Here is a 27153-nt window from a genome sequence, read left to right as displayed (position 1 = left end):
TTTGTTAACAAATCAAAATAATTCAATAGAGGAACTGTTTTTGAAGGCTGTTAATTGGCAAATGGGGTTCGTTTTTGAAACATAAAAAGTGGAAATCATTATTTTGAAATTCATGAACAGAAATATTACCAATTAACTATCTTTTTGAAGTAATAATAAATTACAATCATTACTGAACAAACGTCCAAACAGTTGAAGCAAGTCAAATCTGAATTTTTTTATAAGTGATGAAAGCTTTCGCAAATATTATAAAATTAGGCTTTTTGGACTTTTCTTAAAATTCATCGCTATTTGAAAATCTGTACAATTATATTGCATCTCCCAAACATGAATTGGATTGTATGATATAATTTGGAATTAAAATGAAATGAAAAAAAAATTGTAAAAATGAAACAAAATACAATTTTTTGATTTCTAAAACAATCACTTCACACAAACGCAACATTTTTCATAATTGGTAGAACTTTGGCCATCGTATTTATCAAAATTTCTTTTTCTTCATTTTTTGATGGTATCAAAGAGCCGAATTGAGAGGATTTGCATCCTCTTTCTTCGATATTATTAACAGCTCTCAATGCTTTTTCCACAAAACTTTTAACTTCTCTTTCAATTGACGAAGCGCAAAGCTTTTGATTGGCGAAGAGAATATCTTGAATTTTGTGTATTGGATGAGTAAATGAAGCATATCTGTACACATCATCGTCCGCAACGTCGCAAACACAAAACAATTTTTCCTTCTTTTCCTGTTCAACGCTTTCTTTTTCCTTTATCGAAGTTTCTTCATCACCCACACTTTCTTCCTCAATCTCTTCTCTTTCTTCAAAATGAAAAGATAAAATCGGTCGCTCCCAACACACTTTCACGGATCGCTCATTATTCGACTGACGATCCGCAAGTGTCTCAGTTGTTCGATCTGAAACACCCCAAGAGACATATGAATTCTTCAAATATGGCTCAATCAGAAATGGGTGGTTGCACGGAATCGAAGAGCGTTTATAACCACTTGTTAAATGCCTGGAAGAATAAACTACTTCGCTTCCAACAGAAGATGATTGGAGTACCTTTGCGTGCATAGGGCATATGTCGCAGTGGGACGGAGTGGGGTATGTAGAGGCAACAACTCGACCTAACGTGCCAAAAGGAACAAGGCCAGTTGCAGCAACTGACACGACACGATCACCGATGCGCAGCTGCCCTCCGGTGACGTCACTACCATCATCAGTAATGCTGAAAACTGAAGAAACAAGGCATTCTGGATGAATTGAGCATGTCACTTGAATGCGAGTTGTTTTTTGTTCTTTGACTTTTGAGTGAACATTTGTTGAGGAAGATGCTGAGCTTTCCCCGTCTTCATTAAAAGTGAATGTATCCTTTGACCATCCACTTTCCCTCTCGTATCTTTCCATCAAAGTCATCCCCATTTTCTCAAGTCTCATTGTGGTGCATTTTCCGACTTCTGCTTCCGGTTGCTTGCTCATCAACTTCTTCCTCTCATCCATCCAATCAGTGAACCTTTGAACTTCCTCTTCAGCATTACCTTGACCAAACACAGAGAATACGTCAAACCTCTTCAGTCGAAGCGGAATCGAAATAAATGACTCACAGAAATCAAACACAGCAGGAAAGTCCTTTCTGTATTCCAACAACATCTGCAGAGCACAAAACGAGTATTCTGTGCAGTCTTTCATCGGATTGAAGCGAGCGTATAGAGGAGAATGGCTGTTATTGACTGGATCGATGAATGGGAATGATAAGGTCACATTCACAGGAAAGTGAACTTTTGAAACATTTGCTTCTTTTGCTTCTGATTGATCTTTTTGCTTCAGTTCATTCAAATTCTTTCGAATGTCTTGTGATTCATCACCTGATCCAAATACAGATCCTGAATCAAGTTTATAGCCTCCAAGGTCGTTATTTTTCCTTTTAATATCTTCTTGATTCACCCAGTCTCCATCAAGAGATCCTTTGTAAACCCGAGAATCAACAGCAGAAAACTGAGAACTCTGCTCGTGCGAGCTACGATTTCTGTTGCTGTAATAATTGTTCATTGTGAGCGTTAACGTGAAGTTTGGCATTGTGAGCATTTGAAGAGTTAAATGAGAAACTTGCAATATCTGTAAAACATCACTCATATCAATCCACTTCTGTGAAGTTATTAAACAACAAGAAAGAAGATCTGGATAAAGTGAGTATTTTGGAGGAAGCAACGACATTTTTGTGCAATCTTCTACTGACATTTGGCTCAGTATTTCTGAACGCAAAAGATCAAATGGAATGTTGCTAAACAAACTTGTTTCTTTCCCTGGAATTTGTTCCTCAAACGCATCAAACTCAACTTTTATTAGCACATCTTTAATTTTTTCATCTTCACTGACTTTCAAATAATCTCTGCTTTCAATCATTAATTCTTTATCTTTTGTATTGCAAACACTCAAAACAGATCCAGACGTAGCCACCAGAGCGAGTGGATGAGGAATAGAAGAGACAGAAATAGGCACCATCTCTCCTGATTCATCTCGTCTTGACACAGAAAGAACATTCAGATTGCTTCCGCAAACACAAATTGCATCGCTTTGAGACAAAGTTGGGATTTCATTAGGAACTGTTTGAATGGCTGCAAGTCGTTGTTCCAATTCTGTAAACAGCTCTTGTGTCGTATTAACTGTTTCTGTGAATGAAGGGATTGCTGATATCAACTGTATTGGTACACACATTGCGTCGCCCACATTATATTCAGCAGAAATCACTTCTTCATCAAAATCATTAGTGCCATTGAACATGTTTTCATTCTCGAATTTTTCTTTTCCATCTCCCTTTTGTGGATTCCAAACATCGCAAATCCCAACCTTTCCATCTGTTGCAGATTCTGTCGAGTTAAACCCAAATAATCCCTTTTCCAGTCTTCTTTGAGCTCTCTCGAAATCTGCATCGCTCACCTCTTCTCCATCAGCTCGACTTCTCTGCACTAATTTTTCAGCTTCTGCGTAATTCATCACAAATTTCTCTCTTTCAAATTTCAAACTTTCATCATTATCATCATCATCATAGTTTTCATCTTCTTCATCGGTATCTTTTGGATTTGCATATTTTCCCCTTCTTTGGTATTTATTTTGTTTCTGTAACTCAGCGTTCATTTCTTTTTCTTCCTCTTCCACTCTCTTCATCTCCTCCTTTTTCATTGCACTTCTTCTCTTTCTCCATCCTTTTTTCATTGAGCACAAAGGATGCACATAGCACAATATACTGGAAGTCTTTCCCACGTCAATACCTCGCCTTGAAATCAGCTGGTTTCGAATGAATGAAAAACGGCTGTTGAAACAGTCATCCGAAAGTGGCTGAAGAGGTATAGAACGAGCAATTAAGCGAGCAAAAAGAGTAGGGCAGTTCAAAGTTAGAACGTGATGAATCTGCAGAAGAGATTTTATGAATGAAGCAGACAAACATGCACTTTTTGATCGGTTGAAACGAGGAGCCCTTTGATTGAAGCTATTGAAATCATTTCTTTGGGAATCGAAATGCGCTTGTGATTGCGAAGTGAATGAAGAAGCAGAATGTGGAAAAGGAGATGACGACGACGAAGACGAAGAAGAAACAGAAAAATGAGAATAAGGTGAAGAAGATTCCTGATGAGCAGAAAAGCGGTTTGAATATTGCGAGTAGCTCGACGGAGAATGAGAGAATGGATTTTGACCTCTCATTCCAGAAAAACCATCAAATCCCTGAGAGCCTTGATGAAGCGAATGAGATCCGTACAGGTGCTGTTGTCTTTCTTCGAAGGTTCCATTTCTCTGCCCTTCATCCATCATCCCATAGTTATCGGTGCTGTCTTTCGGATCTTCATATAGCTTCACTTCATTTTCGTCAATCTCTTCTTCTTCTTCTTCTTCTTCTTTATCTTCTTGACTTTTGTTGTGCTTATTTTTGAGCGTTTCATTCATCCACATTGCTTTCATTATCTCGCAAAATAGAGTTTCTTCCTCCCTCGCTTTTTTCCATTGTTTGTATTCTTCCATTGTTTGTTCATCAATGTCTTCACAAGAGCCATCACCAGAACACTCAGAAAGTCCTTTCTTTTCATTTAAAGTCTTCATTGTTTCCATCTTTCTCTCCAATCTCCTCATCCTCAGCTCTTCCTCTTCTTCCCTCTCGCTCGCCATCGGGTCCAGAACTAAACTAATTCCCGGTGCATCAATTCTGTACACCCTCGCTGGAATCAAATGGGGATAGGAAACATAGCACATACACCCAACAAGCAGCCGCAGAGCATCGCTGACCATCTGAAGTCGTGTGGAGCAGGAAAGAGAAGCAAAAGAATGTGGAAGAAAAGTTCTTGGATTGATTCCAGTGATTGAAGAAGATAAAGATAATGAATTTGCTATTTCTTCTTTCTCCTTCTCTTTTTCATCGTCTTCATCATTTTTCTCTGAGGAATCTGTATCCATTTCTTTATTTCCCTCAACATTGCTTGACGTTTCAAACATTTCTTCATACATCTTCATGGCGCTGTCGTAATCATCCTTCACCTCTCTTTCTGCTCCCTCCTCTTTCTCCTCTTTTCGTTGTCGTTGATGCAGCTGTTGCTGTTCTCCATGGCTACAAAGACGGTATTCTTTCAGTCTTTCTCTTCTTTCAATACTTTCATATTCCCTCCGCATCCTCTCTTTGTTCTCCCTCAGCATCTTTTCATTGTCCTTCTTTGTGAAAAGCGGATTTCCAACATATATTATTTGAGAAGGGTTGTTCGAACTGTATGAAAACATCTTCATCTTCACAGGGCGAACAAAGCTCGTCAGATTCAGAGCAGATTTGCTTAAGCAGTCAATTTCTCTCAATACTTCCTCTTTTTCCTTTTCTCCACTCCCATTTGTTTCACCTTTCTTTAAATTTCCTTCTTTTTGCCCCGTCAAACAGGGTGAACTTGCAAAGCAACTCACACTTGGAACTGTCATTGGCATCTGATTGACTGCTGAAGAAGGCAAAGGAAGCGAATGCGACAGGAAGAATGAAATAGAAGGCTTGCGCAGAACATAAAGTGATGAAAAGCCAGCACGCAGATAAGAACCAGGAAGGAGCTTTGGTTCAAAGGGAATGAAGCTTTCCCTCCAATACTCGATTGAACCTGAGAATGAGAAGAAGGACAGAAAGAGAAGAATTATTAAATAAATTTTTAAAAATATATATGAATAAATTTTCACATCAGAAAAATTTCAATGTGCAAATCAAAAAAAACAAAATAATAAAATAATTCAAAAAATAAAAAATAAAAAATAAAAAATAAAAAATAAAAAATAAAAAATAAAAAATAAAAGCCAAACCTGAATTTGAATAAATCTTCAATTCATTTTCATCTGCCTCCTCAAGCAGCCTATCTGAATGAGGAGCTGCTTTGAGCACAGCAACACGACACTGCTTGAGCGAAGGGAAAGGCAGAGTGAGAGAGAGAGGCAAGTCAGAACGCAAAGGCGGTTCCAGCATGTGTGAGGGATAAACTGACTCCATTTTAGCCTCTTCTTCATTCTCAATAGACACAAGCAATTCATTCAATTTGTTTCGGCTTTCCAATTTCTTTTCTTCTTCACCATTTTCTTTTTCATCTTCCTTTCCCACTTTCTCTTTCACTCTTTCATCTTCCTCCTTTTTCCACTTCTCAATCGCCTCTTTCCTCTTCTCCATAGCTTCTCCTCTAATCCTCTCCATCTCCTTTTTCCTCTCCAGGTGCTCAGGAGACAACAAAACCAGGTTCCATCCCATTTCATTGCGCTCTTTCTCTTCTCTGCTCAGCTTCGGATACAGCTCCTCTGCTGCTCTGATGACCGTGTCTGAGTCAACAAAAGGCAGAAGGATGACTGACTCGTGGTGAGGAAACTCAGCAAGCGTGTGGCTGTCGATGATCTCATCAGTGGGGAGCGGCTGGAAGAGATCGAAAGAGGAAGAAGAGGAAGAAGAAGAAGAAGAAGAAGAAGAAGAAGAAGAAGAAGAAGAAGAAGAAGAAGAAGAAGAAGAAGAAGAAGAAGAAGAAGAAGAAGAAGAAGATGATGATGATGATGATGATGATGATGATGATGATGTTGTTGTTGTTGTTGTTGTTGTTGTTGTTGTTGTTGTTGTTGTTGATGTTGATGTTGAAATAGCTTCAGTTTCTGAAGGTGAGAGGCAACTCTTTGTTTGTTGCTCATCTGCAACGGATGCATTTTCTTTGTTATTCTCTTCTTCTCCTTTCCCTTTTTCATCTCCTTTCTTTTCTCCTTCTTCCGCACTCCATTTTTCCTTCCCCAGCGTGAACTTAATCAGTGCGTGTCTGTGTTCTTTCTTCTTCCCATCTGCCGTGAATGCATTGTCCACATACAGCGTGGTCGCATTAAACTTCGAAAGCGGAGAAGAAGAAGAAGTCAGAAGAGGACGAAGAGGCTGAGGGAGGAGATAAGCATCGACAGGGCACAGGACAGACAGGAGCTGCTCGAAGGGGCGGAAGGGCTGGCTCACTTCGAAGGGGTAGATGGAGTCTGAAATATTGGTGATAATAATAATTATTATTATTATTATTATAAAAGAGAAGAAAATAAATTGAATGAAAGATTAAATTGAAAGAAATTGAAGAGAAAAGAAATGTGAAAAATGTGATTGTATAATTGTAAGATAAATAATAATTGAAAAAACACATAAAAATGTGATTTCAAATAAAATAAAGATTAAGAAAAAGAAAGGATGAATATATTTGGTAAAAAGAATATTTATGAATCAAATAAAAGGCTTTCATTGGAAATTTCATCATTTCCTTTTCTTTTTCCTTTTTTAAAAAAATTTTTTTTTATTTTTTATGAAACAAACCAATCACGTCCTTCTCTTCGCACTCCTTCCTTCCTCTCTCAAATTTCTCTGTGAATTGTGACAGTCCCACGAGATCAGTCAGCAGAGGGGGGTAGAATGATGAGAAGTGATAGCTCCAGGAAGGGCAGCCGCGTGTGTAGTAGAGAAAGATGAACTGGACAGCTGTGATGTAGTCTGAGACAAGGTCATACAGAGGATGAGGGAAAGAAGGAGAAGAAGGAGAAGGAGGAGAGGAAGAGGAAAAAGAAATTGAAGAAGATGAGGACGAAGAAGAATTTAATGAAGATTTTTGTTCTTCACATGAAATTTCATTGCTCTTTTCAGTAGAAGTTTTCTTCTTTTCGGCCGTTTCTTTGAGATTTGGCAGTGGCAGAGGGAAATGAAGCTTCATCGTGTAATACATTTCTCTCCAGATTAGATCAGCAGACTGAGCTGGTTCTGTTGAAGAAGAGGAAGAAGAAGAAGAGGAAGAAGAAGAAGAGGAAGAAGAGGAAGAAGAGGAAGAAGAGAAAGAAGAGGAAGAAGAGGAAGAAGAGAAAGAAGAGGAAGAAGAGGAAGAAGAGGAAGAGGAAGAAGATGGAAAAGGAGAAGATGGAAAAGGAGAAGATGAAAAATCTGTTGAAGCAGCTAGAGAAGGAGAAGGAGAAAGAGAAGAAGGAGAAGGTGATGGAGATGATAATGATAATGGTGTTGGCGTTGGATTTGAAGAAGAGGAAGAAGAGGAAGAAGGAGGAGAAGAAGAAGAAGAAGAAGGATGAGATTGAATACTCAATCGATCCAACTCATTTGACAGCGCATCAACTTTGTTAGCTTTCCAATTGTGTGTGTATTGATTATTTTGGGAAGTGGAAGAAGAAGAAGAATAATTCCATGGATTTGTTAGAGAAATAGAGGAGCCTGAAGAAGAAGAAGATGATGATGACGACGACGATGAAGGTGAAGGTGAAGATGAAGAAAATTCATTTTTGGAGTTATCACTGGAATTTCTTTTAAGTTCATTCGCTCGCTCCATCTTCTTCCTCTGCCAGAAACTCATTTCTCCTTTCCCTCCTCCTCCTCTTCCTCCTCCTCCTCCTGGATAATGCATCACCCCTCTTCCGCTTCTGCCTCCAAACCCTTTCTTCGACTCCTTCACACTGAGCAGTCTTCCCATCAGCTCTCTCCCGTCTGCCAGAAGCATCGCCCTGATCCCATCTTCTCTGCTTGCATACTCCACAAAGCCAAACCCTTTCGACCTCTCTCTCGTCTCGTCTGCCCAGTCACGCTCTGTCTCGATCCGCACACGTCGGGGAGGTTCTCTGGGAATGAGGGAAAAAGATGTGTCAAAGAGACCTTCGTCAATAAAGCTACCACCGTAATCATCATCGTGAACGCTTTCTTCTTCGTTTTCTGCTGCAATTCCTTCTTCTTCTTCTTCTTCTTCTTTGCCTGTTGTTGTTGTTGTTGTTGTTGTTGTTGTTGTTGATGATGATGATGATTTTTCTGCTTTTCTTCCTTTTTTTGGCACATGAACAAGAGAAGCAAAATATTCATACAAAATATCAGCAGAAACCGAAAACGGAAGATTCTGCACAAACAACGCGAACTTGCCAGGCAAAAAACAACGTTCATAGAACGATACGAAAGGAGCACGTCTGTTGCCAGAACGAGAAGAAGGAGAGGGAGAAGAGGAAGATAAAGAAGAGGAAGATAAAGAAGAGGAAGAAGAAGAAGGAAACTGAAGTGAAGATGAATTACTGACCCATCCGCCTCCTCCTCCTCCACCTCCACCTCCACCTCTTCTTCGCTGGATCATCAGATCGCTCACCGTCTTTCTCTCCTCCTTCGCCACTTTCTGGCAGATCGCTTCGAATGCGTCCCAATCAGTCACCCACCCCTTCTCAGTCAGAAACGTGTGCATCGAAGGCAGCACAGCTTTGTAGGCGGAGATGATCACAGTGAGTGCCTGCTTGCCGATGTCGAGAGAGATCATACGAGGAAGGAAGTCGTTGCCGACAAGGAAGCAGAGGAGCACGAAGTCGTCCAGCGCGCGCTCGAAGTCGAAGGGGAAGGACAGAAGAGGATGGGTTGGAGAGGAAGAAGAGGAAGAAGATGTTGATGAAGACGATTCAGATGAATGTGTTGCTTCTTTCTGAGAAGATGGAATATTTTGAATTGTTTCTAATGATTTGCCATTCTCATTTCTGTCTTTATCTTCACTTCCACTTTCTATGCTTTTTCTCTTATCCTCTTTGGAATTGCTATTTCTATTGCTATTACTATTACTGCCAGCTTTGCCATCTCCCATGAACTCCATAAACTCCAACGCCAAGTATTCTCTCAGCATATTCACATGCAGAAACTGCAGCTTCATGCGGTGGTTCTTGTCGACAGGTGAATCGTCATACATCGACTCCTCCAGCTCTTCCCGCATAATCACAATGTTCCGCTCGTGCGTCAGCAGCGTCAACATAATCAGATCCGCATCGCGCCCGTAGATGCAGTGCGATGTGGACGGGTCGTAGCCCTTCTCCCTCCTCTTGTTGCGGATGTACGACAGGATTTTGTGCTCTCCTTCACCCGGAACATCGCTCCCAGAGATGATCACCTTCAACCTTTGCCAGGCTTTATCGGTGCTCATTTTCATTTGCGCATAGTACTTCACCCACTTGTTCAATCTGCTCATAAATTCTGTTCCGGATGTTATGCACGTTCCCTCAAAGACATGTTTTCCATTAACGCATTGACCGTGTCCTTTTCCAGATATTTCAGCTTCAAATGCAGATCTATATCTTCTTTGCCTCTGCTGATGCATTTTCGCCCTTGGAGCAACTCCTAAATAACAATTTATAAAAGAAAATTTCAATAATACAGTTCAACCAAATAATTTGTATTCAAGCCATCCATTGCGAAATATACAAGCTTCTTCGGCTTAACAGCTTGGAAAAATCTGTCGAACGTTCGAAAAACTTCTGCCATAACTCCTTCTTCTGTGCAGTCTTTTCCAAATAATGATTCATAACGAGATGCATTATGAACAATCCCATTTGCATCCAAGTATAAATTATCTTTAAAAATTATTGTGAAAATGTTAAAAATTGAAAATATAAAAATCAAAAATCTAAATTGAATAGTAATTTGAATGAAACCGATGTCAGGAGAAGAGAAAGGATCAATTGGAGAAAGAATCATTGGATAACGCTCGCTCATGCATCTATCATGTTAAAAGATTTTCTTCAACAAAACTTAACGAATATTCACGCCTAAAAAGCTTTGGTATCCCCATTTTTGATTCACGGTTATCCAAACGAAATTCGAATTTTTATTATAATTTAGCTAACGATCAAAAAATCAGTTATGTTTTTCTGAGAAACTCAACGAAATATTTTTAAAAATCCTTTTTCATTTTTATATTTCTAAAAATTTGCAAAATCGAATTTTTTTAATGAAATAGATCGAACAGTGCATATCAAAAGTTTTCTTGAAAAAGAACGCCATGTCTTCACTGAAGAAGGAAGATACCGAGCAATTAAAAGAACTTATTGAATTTCTGTCATCTGATAGATCTGATGTATGTAAAATAGCCATGAATCATTTGCAGGATTTTCTTCAAATTCAAAAACAAGACAAATACTTGCATCGTAAGGCCTAAATAAAATATGGAAGCTTCGAAATGATGCCCAAGAAACTGCACATCCAGCTTTAATATCTATTGTAACATAACTACTGATCGTCCCTCTTGTCTAAAATTTACTCGACTTTACCAAAAAGATCCAGTCGAAGCGGAATTGAAAACGAGCGATCAGTCAAATGATGAGCATCAAAAGGGCAGTTCAAAAGAATTATTAACTTTGCTTGTGGATAGAACAAGTGACGATGATAATCTTTTTCGCTCGATGTATGCCGCGATATTGTTGAATATAGCAATATATCCAGAGGTATTGAACTTGTTGTTTCACACAATAGGTGTTAGAAATGTCCCTACTAAAATGGAAGAGCACGATCCACGTTTTGATGCAGATATATCAATTTTGAGACTTGTAAACTATTTTTTGAAATCATCTCAATATGTAGAAGATGTGAAAAACTCTAAAGAAAAAGGACAGTTGGGTGATCCATTGCGCTAGGTTGCATCGGTACTGATGAACATATCTCAACTTCCAGAATGCAGAGCAGTTCTCCTCCAAAGGCAAAAACAACCGAGCCTTTCATCATCCGCTTCTTCAACAGCTTCTGCATGCCTTCCTCCCGATACTAATTGGAAATTTGATTCATTTTATAAGACATATTGATTTAATGCGTCGCGGAGGAATTATGGGCACCATACGCAACTGTCTGGTGGAAGGAAGCGAACTGTTAAGATTACTTGGCCCCTCTACAAATTCATCGGTAAGTTCATCAACTTCTCCAACAGAAATATCAACAGAAAAAGTCGAGCACCCTGGTTTTGATCTGATAGCTTCACTTCTCCAGACGATAGCTGATGACGATGGAGAATATCGGCCAGGTGAGCTTGCTGGATTACCTGACATTTTGTCTCAGAGACTGCCTCGCAACGCCGCTAAAGAGAAGATGAGAAAAATGACACAACAGCTTACTTCCTCGTCAGATGGCACTGAAGATAAAGGAAGTGTAGAATACAAAGAGCATAAGTGGGAGGTGGTCAGCGATGGAACAGGGTCGATTGGGACAGCAGGAAAAATGGTTATTATGGACAGAATAACAAAGGAGAATCTGATAATCTCATCCACTCCGCATGGGCTGCACACAAGCAGTGTGGATGAGATCAAGACGAAGGAGACGGACCCGTTCATCAGGAAAATGTGTGGGCAGGCTCTGCTGCTGGTTGTGTCATCGAAGGTGGGAAGGGAGCGTGTGAAAGGATGTGGGTATGCGTATCCGATTATTCGCGAGTATCACAAAAACGAGACAAATGACGAAGCTTTTGAGGTATTTGCTCAGGTTGTTGATATGATCATCAGAGAAGATGTGAAAGAAGAGAAGGAGGATGAGGCAAAAGGAGAAAGCAGTGGAGATGGAAAAGAATCAAAAGCAATCGAGTCTGATTCAAGCAGACTCGAAAGCAATTCTGAAAAATCGAATGAAGCTGGAGATGCGAAAAGTTCATCTTCATCATCATCTTCTTCTTCTTCGAGTGGAGAAGTGGTTACTCATGTTGAAGAAGGAGGAGTTGTGCACAATTATGCAGTTGTTGCATCGAAAGAAAAAGAGGCTATTCCTTCACTGTTTATCCCTCCACCAAAAAAGTGAGATTCCTGCGATTTGTTTTGTAATCAATAAATGAATTTCAGTTTTAAATTCTCGTTAATAATTTTTAGCATTTCAAAGTTTCTGTTTATATTCAATCAAAAATTTTCGACTTTTGATATAAAATGACCAAGGTTTTTTGCAAATATTTTGCTCAAATGAAATAAGTTTTTGTTAATTTTTCGCTTATAGAGTTCAAAGAAAAATAACAAATTTTTTGTATTTTCAGAAACATTTTCGTTAAGTTCGTGTGTATGAAAATAAAATGAGTACAGTTTTTCAAATTGGAAAAAATTTAATGTTAGTTAATGAATAAATTGGTTCTTTGGATAAAATGAAATAGTGTTTATTTCGATATTTTGAAATTTTGGCGGGTTTGTTTTTCTTTCAAGACATATTTTTTCAATAGGCTTATCTCATTTTGTGATAACCAAAAATAGAAAAATCATTCAGCGAAGATCGGTATAATCACAATCCATTGTTATCCATTTTTCATGATAATAATCGAACTTGATAATAACCGGAACAGCTTTTTCATTGAATAATTTTTTCATAATATATTTTTGAAAGACATAAAAAAAATGTTTTTTCAAATATGTCAAAATTTTTTTGTAAAGTTCCTGCAGTTTAATTTTCTAATAAAATAAAAATTTGAAAATTTTTTCTAATTTCTGTTTCCACTCACGAATCTCCTCAAGAATGTTTGAAATAGCATGATCAAGAAATTTATTCCATGTTAGTGAAGTTTGGTTTGTGTAAACAAAATTTTGAGTAAAATATGAAATTTTTGATTTTTTTTGAAAATTAAACACTCGCGACTTTTCAAAAAGAATAACCCATATTGAAAACTTCAGTAAAACGAAAAGAACATAAATTGAAAGAAAACTTTTTTTTCATAGAATGAAACACTTTGATATTTCAATGCCACTGAAAAAGTTGTGATAAGAAATAATTTTTTTTTAAATTCGATCAAAAACCACTAAATTATGATTTTTCAGAAATGTGCTTTATTTTGTTGGCTTCACAAAAGAAAAGATCAAAAATGTTTTTGTAAATGAAATATGAGTTCTAATGAAGAATATCCTAAAACAAAAAACTATTCACATCATCAGTCAATTTAAAAAAAATCAATTCCATTTTTCTCTTTGAAATATGACTTCGCTTGTATTTCAATCGGAAAGTCACAAAATTTTTGTAAAAAACCCGAAGCGATTTAATCAGGATTTGAAATTTTGTAATATATAAGGGAAAAATCGAACTTTCTTGCTTTTTATGCCCAAAGCAAGAAAAAATTGTTTCACTCAAAACTTTATAAATCTTTCTCAGATTTCAAAATAAATAAAATTCTCATATCCATAAACAAATATCATCGAAACAACATCACAATGATTTGTGGCACCACAAATAATTCAATAAGGAAAGTGATTTTGATTGAATTTTTTGATCACAAAAAGTTCATCAATAATGCATTTATTTTCAATGAAAATGCATGAAGTCAAATATTTTGTCCCATATCAAAAAAAAAGATCTTAAATGGAAAAAACAAAAAAATTGAGGAACTTAATATTATCTTTGAAATATCGATTTTTGATCAGAACATAGTTCGTTTCTTTTTAATAGATGAGATAATTTTTGAATACAAATTATTCCATTCAAAAACTTCGGAATGAAAATTTGGTTTGAATATTGATTAATGAATATAGAAAAGTTGTTCCTCCTTTCAAAAAATATTTTTTTATCAAAAAAATCTCTTGCATAGTTTTTTTTTCTTCTTTCTAACTTTTAACTTTTGAAGGAACAATTTTTCTAAAAAGAAATAATATTTTTGAAAAATTATCACTCCGAAAAAAGTTATGATTTCGAAAATAATCGCACATATAAAACATTTGCTTTTGATGGAATTGTAATGATTTTCACATTTCAATGATAGATTGATTATCAATGACAATGAATTTTCATAATAATCAACTCACCGAAAAAAAGAAATGATATCAAAAATAAAAACTCATGAACAAAAAAAAGGTAAATCCACCAAAGGTGACATTTGCCTAAAGTTTTTTGTGAAAGCTTTCATCAATCGAATTAAAAGCCGATTTTCCTTTCTTTTTATGACAATTCATTCATGCAGTTATAATGGTTGTTTTTTTTTTTTTTTTTTTTTTTTTTTTTTTTTTTTTATTTTATTTTATTTCAAAAAGAATGTTAATCATTTGCCTTTCTATTCAAAAACTTCTTGACAATGATTTCCACTTTTTATGTTTCAAAAACGAACCCCATTTGCCAATTAACAGCCTTCAAAAACAGTTCCTCTATTGAATTATTTTGATTTGTTAACAAACCAAACTAATTTCGGAAAGATTAAAAATGCTCATAAAAATAAGAGATTTGTGAAAACAAGTTAGCGATAAATTTCTGATTCAATTCGTAATTATGAATAGAACAAACTGAAAAATTTCACTGAAAGAATATAAAAATAAATGGATATAGATACAAAATCAAAATCAGTTCAACGCAATAATCTCTCGAATCCAAATGAAAACAAACTCATCAATAAATATTCTTCTGTTTAAACGCAAAAAAAGAATAATTATAAATTGTGAATGCAAGGATGTGGAATTACATATATACATGTTGTTGAAGATAAAAGGTGTAGGAGTTACAATATCAACAAAAACAAAAAGACATCTCTTTTATGAGTGTCACTCTCAAAAGATGTGAAACGAAACAGATTGCAAAAGATGAAATCAAGAATATATAATACAGCTAATATTCACATGATATAATCACAAAACCCAAACAATTTTAAACAAAATCTCATTCAACAAAAATAGAATTTTAAGTGAAATTTCAAAAAGATTCAACATTAATAACAAAAAAGAGAACAAAAAATTGAAGTTGCTTTCAAAAAAACAAAAAAGATTGGAAAAAACACATTAAAGCTTTTTATATTCTTCATTCATTCATCAGAATGTTTCACTTTGTTTTAAACAACATTTTTCATTGTGCAGAATTCTCATTCGTATTTGTCCCACTTTCATCACTTTTCTCACATTCACTTTTTTTCATTTCCTTTTCTTCAGAGGACTCTCCCAATTCAATTGCATCTGACATAGTTACAATCACCATCTCTGCTGGAAAGCGCTTTATGAACTCCCGCTTCAGCTGCGTGAGTGACGGACGGTCTTCTGCTGATGAAGAAATGCAACTCTTGATGGTTTCAAAATATGAGTTTGCTTGCAACTCCTCCAATGCAGGTCTTTCTCCATTCACAATCTTCTGCCCTGCTCCCTCCCCATCATACTCCCCAAACGGGATCTGCAGCGTCAGGCACTCCCACAGCATCATCCCAATCGAAAACACAACTGACTCCTTTGTTGCTCCCATCTTCTTGTCGATCAGCAGCTCTGGTGCCTTCCACCTCAGGCACTCTTTTTTGAAGCAATCCTCATCCTCAAACGCAGATGAAGGTGGTGGTGAATCTGTGAATCTCTCGCTCATCACTGAAATATTGGAGGAAGAAGAAACCATTGTCACCAAAGAGATGGATGACGAATCTGAATCATCTGATGAAAGCAAATCTGAATGCATCACAATGCAGATGACCATATGCTCAGAGAACAACACAATGTGAGGACTCAAATTTGAAAGCGATTGAAGTGGAATTTCCATTTCATCAAATGAATGGAGTGCGAGATTAGCCACCCAGAAAAGGATTTGGGAAGCTGTCATCTCCCTCTCATTCAATGAACCAATTGGCATCTCTTTTGTCTTATTCCTCCCATGAAGCAGCATGAAAAGCGAATCCCTCAAGTCCACAATCAGCTTCTCATGAGGGGATGAGCAAGCCATTGCATCCACCAGATTCGACATCGACGAGGTGGTCGGACACAGATCCTCCCCTCGAACAAATGTTGAATCTGAATCAGTTGTTGAAGTGGATGAAATTGATGGTGATGGCGTTCTCTTTCTTGTCTCTTCTTCTTCCTCCTTTTCCAATGCCCAATCAGGGATCTTGTCTGAGTCTTTCCCTAATATGTATTCAGTCGATCCACTTTCACTCAACAAGTGCTCAGATGACTCCGAATGTCCCAAGCTTTTCTCATTCACCCTTTTCTTTATCCTTTCTTCGTTCTTCTTCTCTGCCTCCTTCTCAGCTCTTCTCCACTGCTCCTCAGGTGACATCTCCATCGTCACCATCTCAATCAGTTTCGGATCCTTTTTCACTGTGTCATTCACAATCTCTCTCAAATCTTTATTCTCTTTCTTTGCTTTCCTCCATCGAATTGTTACAACAACAGATACAACAAAAACAATCAGCAGAATTACAACAAGCACAATGACAATCAATAACCAATAAGATTTTCCTTCTTTTCCTCCTTCAACAACCCTTTCATCTCCATTTGCCTTTGCTTCGCTTGCATTCTTTAGAATAAATGAATCAGTTGATGATGGAGATTCTGCATTTCCAAACAAAACATGCACACTCACCTCAACTTCATCTCCGCAGATGCTGATGAGACCTTTTGCCACACTCCCTTCAACTTCTCTCTCTGACAAAAATCCATTTGAATCAAAATCATGCTTTTCAATCTCTTTCTCTTCTCCCTTCCTCTTCTCAACTGAGAATGACAAGTTGCATGGAACAAGAAGCATCCCTTTGAATGTAAGTTTCATTTTATCTGTCTCTTCTTTTGCTTTCACACTTTCCAACACAGGAATGAAGAATGATGAATCCCTCTCTGAAACAATCCCCTCAAAACTGCACCCTTCATTCAACATCCAAAGAGATGTATTTGGCAAAACTCCATCTCCACCTTTCAAACTCATCACATTCAGTGTTCCTGAATCTGAACAGATTATGTTTCTTCTCAATGATGGATATCCTTCAAACGATGGATTATTCTTCTCAAATAACCCCGTCTCAATATTCACATTTCCTTTGCTCATTGTAATTCCACCTTCTGGTGAATTCATGATTGTTGTATCTTTCATCATCACTGAACTGTTTGAGACATCCACAAGAGAACCTTCCCATCTGCACATCTCTTCTTTCTCGTTCAAATATTGCTCATTTCTTTCCTTTGAATTCCCATCAAAAATGCAACTGTCCATTTTCACATCCAAACAATCCTCCATTTCCATCAATTTTCCTTTTGTAGTCTTTGAGCTGACTCCACCCATTGTGCAATTTGTCAATTGCGTTGCCTTTTTCAGTGAAAAGCAAGATATCAATGATTCTTCATCTCCTTCAACTGAGATATTTTCTGTATGAAACTTTTCCATGTTTAATTGTCCACATTCATTAATAACTATCTGAGATGTTTTAATTGTTGAGTTGTTAATTGTTAATGAATCAATTACTGATGGAAGTTGAGAAGAAAGATGAAATGCAGATTCTTGAAGAATGAGATTTGACATTGTGCATCCATCAAGTTGTAATTCTCCTTTTGCCATATTAATAATGCGAAATGGGATGTTTGCAAATGCAGAATTTCCTTCTTCATCAGATTGTTTTGAACTGAATGAACAATTCATAATTTCAAGCATTCCTCCATCTGGTGATATCAATGATTCATGTTGAGAAATGAAATCTGAATCAAACACAAAACGTACTCTCAGCAATGAAACTTCTCCAGTTGTTGTTACCAATGATTCCTTTGCTCTTTCAATTCCTGCTTCAACTTCAACATCACAGTTTTCTCTGCTCTTCGAACTCATGCTCATTTCCTTCAGATTCATCTCTCCACAAATCACACTCTCCTCAACAATGAACATCAGACTCATGAAATCTGAAGTCAAATGCATCAGTCCATAATCGATTGAATCACATGGAAGTGTGTTGGTTCCGCATTGCCTCTCATTCGATCCATTCACACTGCTCACAATAATTGTGTCACTCTGATGAATCGTAATAAATGCCATCAGATCTGTATCTTCTTTGTGTTCCCAACTATCAATTCCATATATCGCATTAATTCGTGAATAATGATTCTCTCGAAGATCAAACCGAAACTGGCTTTCATTGATCTGCGATGTGATGTTGAAGCATTCAATGAAAATATCATTCCCCACTCTTGCTGTGTTTGCACTGAACTTCATCCCCACAAATAAGAAATCCAATTTTCCTCTTTCCTTTGTTGCAAGATACACTCCTCCTCCTTTCCCTGTGGAGCCACTGCAGCTGCAATGACTGATTGTTGAGTCAATCATCTTCATCGAACCAGATGCACCCAATGTGAAGAACATTGCCCCTCCTTTTTCACTTCTTTCTGCTTTGTCTTCTGTGATGTTGCTCGCATTAACCACCAAACAAATCTTTTTCTCACTTGCTGACTCCAAAATGCTTGCTCCATTATCACTTCTCTTCACTCCTGAAAACAATGATTTATCAATATTGAGATTCATTTCCTCACCCACTTCATTTATCTTTGTTGTTGATTCAGTTCCTTTGATCAGAAGAAGACATCCTCCACTTTCATTCAACGATTCCACTCGAACATTCACAAAATGGCAAGAAACTCCAGTATCATGAATGGCAAAAATGCTATTTCCAACGTTGCATGATTCCATCGACAAATCATTCACTTCCAAAGTTCCGGATGAAGGTGAAAGTGAAAACAGTGTGACTGATGATTTCACATCTGAAATCGTGACAGAGTCCAGCTCAACCATCTTCCCAGTTGATTTGATCAAGGAAAATCCAATCGTATTTTGCATCCCTCCAGTCACGCTCATCTCGCAGTTCTTCATATGCAATTCACCATTTTGAGTGCTTGATTCAATCACTGATGCGATTGTTCTGTTGAAGCTCGATGGAACAACAATCCCAATGAACTTCATTTCTGTCTGTGATGATGATTTCAGAATGCTTTCATCTTCAGAGCCACTCACTTCTGTTTGGCATTCCATCTCCACAGCTGTCTCAGCTTTGGCCTTCACACTCATTCCCCCAACATCAACACATCCAGTTACAGTCGATTTTGAGCACAAAATAATTTCCTCTTTTGTGTTCTGTGTTCTCTTCAGATGCCCTGCCCCGAAGTCCACACTCTTGCATGGCACCTTTTCAATCCCACAATACAATACCTCCATCCCAGATATTCCATCGATAAACACCTTGTCAGCAAAGAAACCATCGAGAAAAATGAATAAATCCACATCCCAATCACTGAATGCCTCTGTTTTATCATGTCCAGCAATCGAGTTGTCTTTTGGAGAGATGCTTCTCATGAAGGCGAAGGAAGGCTCTTTCACAGAAGCAACAAGGGAGTCACACACAAAATACACATCTCTTCCGACACTGGCCTTGTTGGCTGAAAACATGATATTTGTCATGGAAAAGGTTGTGGATGACACTTCTGAATCATCCTTGAACTCGATCATGAGTGCGCCACCTCTTCCTCCAGAACTTGTATCCTCGCTCACAGAGCAGGTGGAGAAGGTGGAATCACTCACAGAAAACGTATTGTCAGAGGCAGATGATGCGAATGAGATGCACCCGCCATCTGTGGCAGTCTGTTGGTGTTGTGGAGCTGAGTTGATGTTGGTCATGGTGCAGTTGGCGAGGGAGAGGGAGAGGGCAGGGGAGGTGGCAGAGGAGAGGACACAGCTGGTGGGGGTGGCTGTGGAGGTGATGTCAGTGATGTTGGAGGAGTTGAGGGTGAGGGGAGCTGTGAGGGAGGCGAGATGGAAGATGCTTTGACTGTTGAGGGCGAGTCTGGTGATTGCTGTATGGTTGAGGGCGAGGGAGCCAGCAGTGAGGAAGAAGAGGGGTGTTTTGATTGGTATGGAGGTTGTTCCGGTGATGGTGGTTGTGTTGAGGTTGAGGGAAGGGGAATCATTGGAGAGGTGGAAGAGGATGGGGGTGATTTGATTTGAGGAGTTGTGGGCGATGGAGAGGGCAGAGACTGTGAGGGAGCCCTGTATTTGTTGGAAGAGAGCAGAAGAAGCAGACGGATCTGGTGAAGAAGATAAAGAAGAAGCTGGTTGAGGGATGCCACTGGAGGCGATTGTTGTGACATCAATTCCATTTCCTGTTATTTTTGTGTCAACCGCGCTGAAGGTGAGAGTTTCTGTTGGAGCGAAGGTGGAGCTGAGGAGCGTGAGAGAGGAGTATTGGGTATCTGTCATGTATAAAAGAGCAAATTCAATTGAAGCACATGGTCTAAGTTGTGTTATTCCGCAGAGATTAGTGTCAGTTCCATTATTTGCAACGATTTTGTATGTTGTTATAAGAGGGAGCCAGCCATTGTATTCTGAGTTATCAGCTGTTCCTGCATTCCAGACTCTTTTTGATTCTGTTGTTGACCCACACTGATTGAATGGAGATTGGGTGATGCTGCTGCCATTGAAGAACACATCATTCCCTCTGCCATTTTCAGCTGTATTTCCATCGAAGAAACAGAAGGTGATGAATTTTTCTCCATTCATCCAGGTATATGTGTCTCTGAAAAACATTGCAGCACCTCCCCATGATGTTGATGAACTTGTTAATTTATTGTTTACGAACTGGCAATTATTGACTAAAAATTGACTTGGTTTGCTTCTTGGAGGCAAATTAAACGAAAGAGCACCAGCAGAATCCCCACCAGTATTTGTAATGAACTTACAATTTGTAAACAGGAATTTTGCATTTGTTGAAGTCCCTTCGAGTGCAAAATACCAACCAGTTCCAAACCAATCTGTTATTGAACAACTTTCAACCCTGTTTTCTTGAAACGTCCAAACAGAATTAGATTGGAGATACCATATTGAGACAGCTCCTCCATGGGGAGCAGAACAACTTGAGAAATTGGATTTTGTGATGTTGATTTTCAACAAATTTTGACAGAATAACGCTCCACCAGTATGTCCATCTGTGATTGAACATTTGTTGAATGAACATGAAGCTATTGTGAGATTGGCATTTTTGCAAACAACTCTAAGTGCACCCCCGTGATCTCTTGTGCAATTTGAATCGTTCCATTCACACCATTCAAATTTATGGCTGTTAACATCGAATGAAGTCAATCTTCCAGGTGATTTTCTGTTGGTTTCATTTCCAACATGAACCACAGCATCATTTGATGAAGAGCGTGTTTGGTGAAGAAAAGAAGCATTGAAGGCAGAGAGGGAAGTAAATGGGCTGTTGAGGTTGGGGAGAATGGAGCCATCTATTGGGTTGTGGGCGTGGAGGAAGATGGTTGAGTGGATGGAGAGAGATGAGTGAAGAGAGAAAGAGAGGATGATATTGGTGTTGATGTTTGTGGAAGTGGAGGCGGAAGAAGAGGAAGAGGTAGTTGAGATGAATGGATTGAGTGGATATGAAGGAAGGGATGGAAGAGATAGACGGGATTGGGGAGATGAGATGTTGGAGAAGAGGGTGTTTGAGAGATGGAGATGGAGGTGGATTTGGAGGTGGGGATGGGTTAAAGAAGAAGATGATGAAGGAGAAAATATAAAGGGCTGGATGAGGGAGACAAACGAGGAGAAAGAGGAGTGGGAGATGGAGAAGGAGGCAGGGATTGGGGAGTGGGGATCCGGAAGGAGATTGTTTGGGGTGGAGAAGAGGGAGAAGGAGAGGATGGCTGGCTGGTGGGTGGTGAGGGAGAAGTTTGTGAGAGCGAGGGAGGCATGGGCAGAGAGGAAAAGTGGAGATTTGGTTGCTGGTTGGACTTGGCAAGTGGAGGAGCAGATGGTGGCAGCGGAGTGGCGTTGGGCAGTTAGGAGTGGGCAACCGGTGAGAGAAACCATGGTGAGACGGCTCACACATAACGAGCTGTTGATGATAGAAATACATGTTTCGAGAGAGCAAACGCAATTGTCAGCTGCATTTTCATCTTTTGCTGCAGGGATACAAAAATGATTGTTAAACTTTCCATTTTCGTTTGAATAGTTGATCTGTCCTTTTTGGTTCTCCACAATCCTTTCTTGTTGATTTTGTTTTTCATCAAAACTTCCTCCATCTCTGCAGTTAACAGCAAGCAACAAGATAACTACAATATTTAATGCAGCTTTTGCCCTGGTACAACACCTCGCCATAGATGTGGATGCGGAGGAAATTTCAAAATAAGAATTCCTGCGCCCAATATTATATTTCGAAATAAAGAAAAAAAAGAACATAAAAACGAATGATTCTTTTATTTTGAAATAAAAAAGATAATTTATCTTTGAATAAAATTAGTCTATTTTTAAAGTTTATGCAGTTTAGTGGACAAATGTGGATTTTATTTATTTTCCATTTTTCACAAAAAAACAGATAATAATTATTGAATATTTTTTTATTGTTTTTTCATTTATTCAAAAGAAAAATCAATATTACTCAATATTCTTAAAGCGAAAGAAATAACTTTTCCATACACTTTCAAATATAAATTGTTTGCTTCAAAATATTTCTCAATTATTTTTTTGTTTTGAATATATAACTTCTTTTTTTGCAAAGAAAATTACTTCAAAGAAAATTCATTTTCATCTTATTGATTTTATGAAAGTCTTTATTATGTATTTCAAATGTTTCAGTTTTGAAGAAAATGATTTTTGATCAAATGGAAAATTCGTTTTTGAAACTGATTCGTGTTGATTTCTCTTTATGATAATGAATCTATTTCTTGATGTTTGAGGAGAAAATTATCTTTTGAGCTCTTTTTCAACAAATTGAGATTCAACCACTGTTACAATGTTTATTCTATTTTCTGTTTTGTTCGAATCGAGGCAGACCATGATTTGAGCAACAAAATTCAAATGCAGGGAATAATAGTTTTTAATGTTCAACGCTAATTTTTGATTCGTAGAAAAGCGGACAGACACCTCTGTTAAGGTTATTTATCCTTTGGATAATTCGATTTTTCAGTTGCGCTTCAATATTTGGCAGTCGAACATTCAAATTTGTGCAAATGCTTATAACAGAAAGACTACATTCTAAACATAAATTCTGAGTTTTAATATAATATTCAGCGTCTCGAATTCGTTTTCCAAGTGAATCAAAGTTCTTCACAAATTGAGTTTTATTCCAATGTCATACTCAAACCTCGGAGGCATCACATTTTCACTGATAATTTTTCATGTGCAATGCGAAGAGATTCAGTTTTCCCTGACATTACGTTTTTCTTGCAGGAAACAAATGTTTTTATATCTGGATGCTTCAAAATGGAAAAGAAATTCAATCTGATGTTAGTGAAATATTGGAAGAACCATCTCTTTCACGCGGAGCATTAATGCCACTTTCACGCAAAGGAAAAATGTTTTGTTTATTTATTTATCTATGAATGCATTTGAAGAATTAATAACTTGGAGAAGCCAGAAGCTGTATATAAATCGAAATCTCAGAATCAAAATACAGAAAATGAACACATCCAAAACGAGAGTGCTGTTGTTGCATCGAAGGAAGCAGTTTTCTGAGGCAAAATGGATGCAATGCCGCGGAAGATACTGTTTCAACTTATTAGCGAAGATGCTTCTATCATAGCCGCATTAAAAATTCACTCCTCACATCTGAATTGTTTTCTGCTCCTCAACAAATAAGAAAAGCGAAGACCAAACTATTTTTAAAAATATCGTTGCATATTAAGATTACACCAGTTGTTCCCCTCAAATCCTCAAAATTGCATCAATCCATTTTTCATTATCTTCCAAAGCAGACAATATTTCCAGCTCCGAGTAATGTTACTATCTATTTATTGAAAGTTCACAGCAGACAACAACATCGTGAGCGATTCATCTTCGTTCAAAGATTGAGGTTCTCCTCTTTATTATTATTATTATTATCATCATCATCATCAACTTCTTCTTCTTCTTCTTCTTCTTCTTCTTCTTCTTCTTCTTCTTCTTTTCCTTCTTCATAAAATTCTTCTTCTTCTTCTTCTCCATCCAATGCTCTGCCCTCGCAACAATGTCTGACGGATAGTGTGTTACAATCAAGCGAAAGTTTCCAATTGTTCTACACACACAAGCACAAACACAAACACCTCTGTGATTTTGAGTTGAAGCGGTGCAACACACAAACAGAAAGGCAAGTGAAGTGGAGTCTGAAGCAGACTAAATAAGGCTTCGGTGAAAAGAAGGCCTTGGAAGAAGTTGGATATCTCTTCAGTGAATGGGAGCTTGTGGGCAAATGTGTGGTTCAGCTGGTTCAAAGGCAGCTCTTTCCACAGAATCGCATTCTTCGTGTTGTGGCAGTGCATATTTACAACACCCGCAGAGGGATGGGTTTCAATCATAATCTGAGCAAACTATTTTATTAATGTGATGAATATCCTCATATTGGATTAAAATACAATCTGAACCAGAAATGTCACCTTGCTGAAATTATGTTGCGATGCTGTTGAACATTTTCAGCAGGCTTATCTTCTGAATGCATTGAAGATAAAGGAGATATCTTGTTCAGTTTTTGTTTTCTGGAAGGAAAGAAGAAATGAAAAGGAGGAAGAGGAAGAAGCAGATTATATCGATGGATTTGACAAAAATGTTCCAAAAAATTCTTTAAATAGAAAGAGGCAAACAGAGAAGCCGATTCTCATTCGTTTATTCAAAATAGCAGAAGAAAGCAGAGTTGCAGAAGTGGCAGAGGTTGATGGACTGTTGAAAGGCGGAGTCTTTGAATTCTTTTTGGAGGAAATTCATCGATCAGCATGGAATGAAGAAATGGAATAAGAATGCTTGGAACTTATTCTTTTTGATTATTTCAAAAAGACCGAAAGAAAAGAAGAAAGATGAAATGGAAGAAGAGGGAAGAAAAGGAACGAAAATGGAGATATTCGAAAAAAATGGAAGAAGAAGGATATGAAGATTACATCATCATGTTGTGCCATTATATATGTAAAGGTGTTTCTGAAGATTATCATTTGATTAAGAATAATCCAGATTATTTTTTGTATTAATAATTTAACTGAATAGATATTCGCTTCATCTTTTTGTGTTTCCTTTTTTATGATATTTTGTGAAGAAAACTCATTTGTTCTGGAAATAAAGGAATTCTAATGTGCAAAATTAAATAAAAGTGTTTTTTCAAAGAATACCAATACTTTTCAAGAAAGATGAACATTTGTTTTAAAGTATATAATTAATAATAAGAAATAAGAAAAATCAACAGGAAGAGAATCAAGCTTGTTGAATTTTTCTATGTGTGTTATGAAGAAAAAAATTTCAACTTTCAAAAAAAAAAAAAAAAAATTCAATATTCTTAAAACATTTTCAAATACAATTTAAAGGATTCACAAAGCTGAAATTATCAAAACAAAATTATGGAGGGCAAGGAAAAAATGTTTGCTTTTTCACAATTCTTCTGATGTTTGACTCTCAAAGTGAAATTCCTCTTATTTCCTCAAAAATACACAAGATAATCTGAAATATCCAAAGAGAAATTATCAAAATTTCTGAATAGAAAATAAAATATTTCATGAAAACTTGTGATGACATCTTCATATCCCTCTTCTTCCATCTTTTCAAATATCTTCCTTTTCAACTCTTTTCTTTTCGTTTCGTCCATTTCATATTTCTCTTCTTTATTCAATCTTCTTGAAAGATTCAAAAAGAAATACAAGCAATCCCGCATGATTCCATCATCCAAAGTTGATTGCTCCATTTCCTCCAAAACAACACCAACAACTCCACTTTTCAATAAGCTATCAATTTTCACAATAACACGTTCCGCTACTCTTCTAAATATAAAAAAGCATTGTTTGCTTGTATCTGGGTGATTATCTCTTGATGCTCGAGATAAATGAACAAGGCTGCCTATCACACCAGCAAGTTCTTCATTCCACAATGTGTACCTGGTCAAGTGTCTATCAATAACATCGATCCATCTTCGAATAATAATTTCTTTTCCTCCATCTCCTTCTTTTCTCTTCCCATCAACACATTTTGAAAGCTTTTCTAATTCTCTTCTTGCTTCCCTCACAAAATGCAGCTCATTCACAACTTCTTCTTTCAAGCTTCTATAAAATAAAATTCTTCTTATAAAAAACTGCCAAGCAGATTGATAAGCTAGATGGGTTAGGTTGCGATGTTCCTGATGATATTTTAAAATCTCTTTGATCTCATTATAAAATTGTTCTTGTCCCACATTCTAACGAAAATAATAGAAAGAAGCAATGAATTTAATTAATTTGAAAAATAAAAATGAACAAGATATGCTCATACGCAATATCCTATGTTGCTCAAAGATAGCAACGCTATTTCCACTTCTTTTTGAGTTTCCTCGTTTTCCTCCTTGTTCAAAGCAACTTTCAGAAGACAAGGTACACATATTGAAAGCAATTCATCTGAAATGTCCCCTTCAACCAGCGAAACAAAGCATTCGCAGAGATTAACAAAATGCTTTTCGTTCTTTTCTTCTTTTTTCTTCTTATTTTCATTAGTTATCATCTCTTTCATCCTTTCGCTCAATAATGAATAATCAAAAGATTCTAAGCAAATTATTTTCAGCACTTTGCAAAATCCAGCATTCTTCAACAACAAAATTGCGTTTCTCCATGACAATTTCTCTTCTCCAATCATTTGGTCTATTTTATTATACATTCTAACTGTGAAAATAGACTCAAATTCTTCTTTATTCATTTCATTAACTATTTCATTCATTTCCTCTATTTTTTGTTCTTGCTCATCTTCTCTGCAATGTTCCAGTTCACAAAACATTTCTGTAAATTGAATTCAAAAAAACAAAAATTTAGTTCAGAATTGGTCAATTCAAATACAATGACAAACTTGAAAACTGTTCTGTTCTAGCCGTAGTCATAATTACATCTTCAGAATAATTATCTTCAAAATAATGATCTTCAATAAAATTATCTCCAAAATAATGATCTTCAATAAAATTATCTTCAAAATAATGATCTTCAAAATAATCATGTTCAGGATAATCATGCTCAGAATTATTATCTTCAGAATTATCATCGTCTGATAAACTCATTCTGCTTGTTGCAAAATATATTCAAAATTAGGGGCAAAGCTTGGCAAATAACAAAATAAAAGATAAATACACACATCGTTGATTATCTTGCAGTACTAAAATGATCGCAACACAAATGGTTTTGTTTTTGCTTTATGAAAAGAAGTGTATAAGAAATTGGAAAAAAAACCTCAAGGATTTGCTGTATGAAG

At 37.0% G+C, this 27153-nt stretch overlaps 4 protein-coding genes across 4 annotated transcripts; 2 read left to right on the top strand and 2 right to left on the bottom strand.

Moving 5' to 3' along the window:
• Positions 1 to 269: 269 nt before the first annotated feature.
• MONOS_12159 (putative 5'-3' exoribonuclease 2) lies at positions 270 to 10017 on the bottom strand (the record flags this gene model as incomplete). The annotated part of the gene is made up of 5 exons (XM_067864755.1): positions 270 to 5119; positions 5316 to 6503; positions 6829 to 9642; positions 9708 to 9875; positions 9957 to 10017. 5 exons carry the CDS (start codon positions 10015 to 10017, stop codon positions 429 to 431), a joined length of 8922 nt encoding a protein of 2973 aa, XP_067723342.1. The 3' UTR covers positions 270 to 428.
• Positions 10018 to 11103: 1086 nt separating this feature from the next.
• MONOS_12158 (uncharacterized protein) lies at positions 11104 to 12078 on the top strand (the record flags this gene model as incomplete). Its single annotated transcript, XM_067864754.1, has 1 exon — positions 11104 to 12078. The coding sequence occupies one exon, from the start codon at positions 11104 to 11106 to the stop codon at positions 12076 to 12078; it is 975 nt and encodes a 324-aa protein (XP_067723341.1).
• Positions 12079 to 15072: 2994 nt separating this feature from the next.
• Positions 15073 to 20505, bottom strand: MONOS_12157 (uncharacterized protein; the record flags this gene model as incomplete). Its single annotated transcript, XM_067864753.1, has 1 exon — positions 15073 to 20505. One exon carries the CDS (start codon positions 20503 to 20505, stop codon positions 15073 to 15075), a length of 5433 nt encoding a protein of 1810 aa, XP_067723340.1.
• Positions 20506 to 21313: 808 nt separating this feature from the next.
• MONOS_12156 (uncharacterized protein) lies at positions 21314 to 21919 on the top strand (the record flags this gene model as incomplete). Its single annotated transcript, XM_067864752.1, has 1 exon — positions 21314 to 21919. One exon carries the CDS (start codon positions 21314 to 21316, stop codon positions 21917 to 21919), a length of 606 nt encoding a protein of 201 aa, XP_067723339.1.
• Between the last annotated feature and the right edge of the window lie 5234 nt (positions 21920 to 27153).

The sequence above is a fragment of the Monocercomonoides exilis genome, assembly GCF_001643675.1.
Source record: "Monocercomonoides exilis strain PA203 chromosome Unknown scaffold37-1059404, whole genome shotgun sequence".
Taxonomy (NCBI): Eukaryota; Preaxostyla; order Oxymonadida; family Polymastigidae; genus Monocercomonoides; species Monocercomonoides exilis.
The sequence above is the reverse complement of the archived record's forward strand: the minus strand, read 5'-3'. Positions and strand labels throughout refer to the sequence as shown.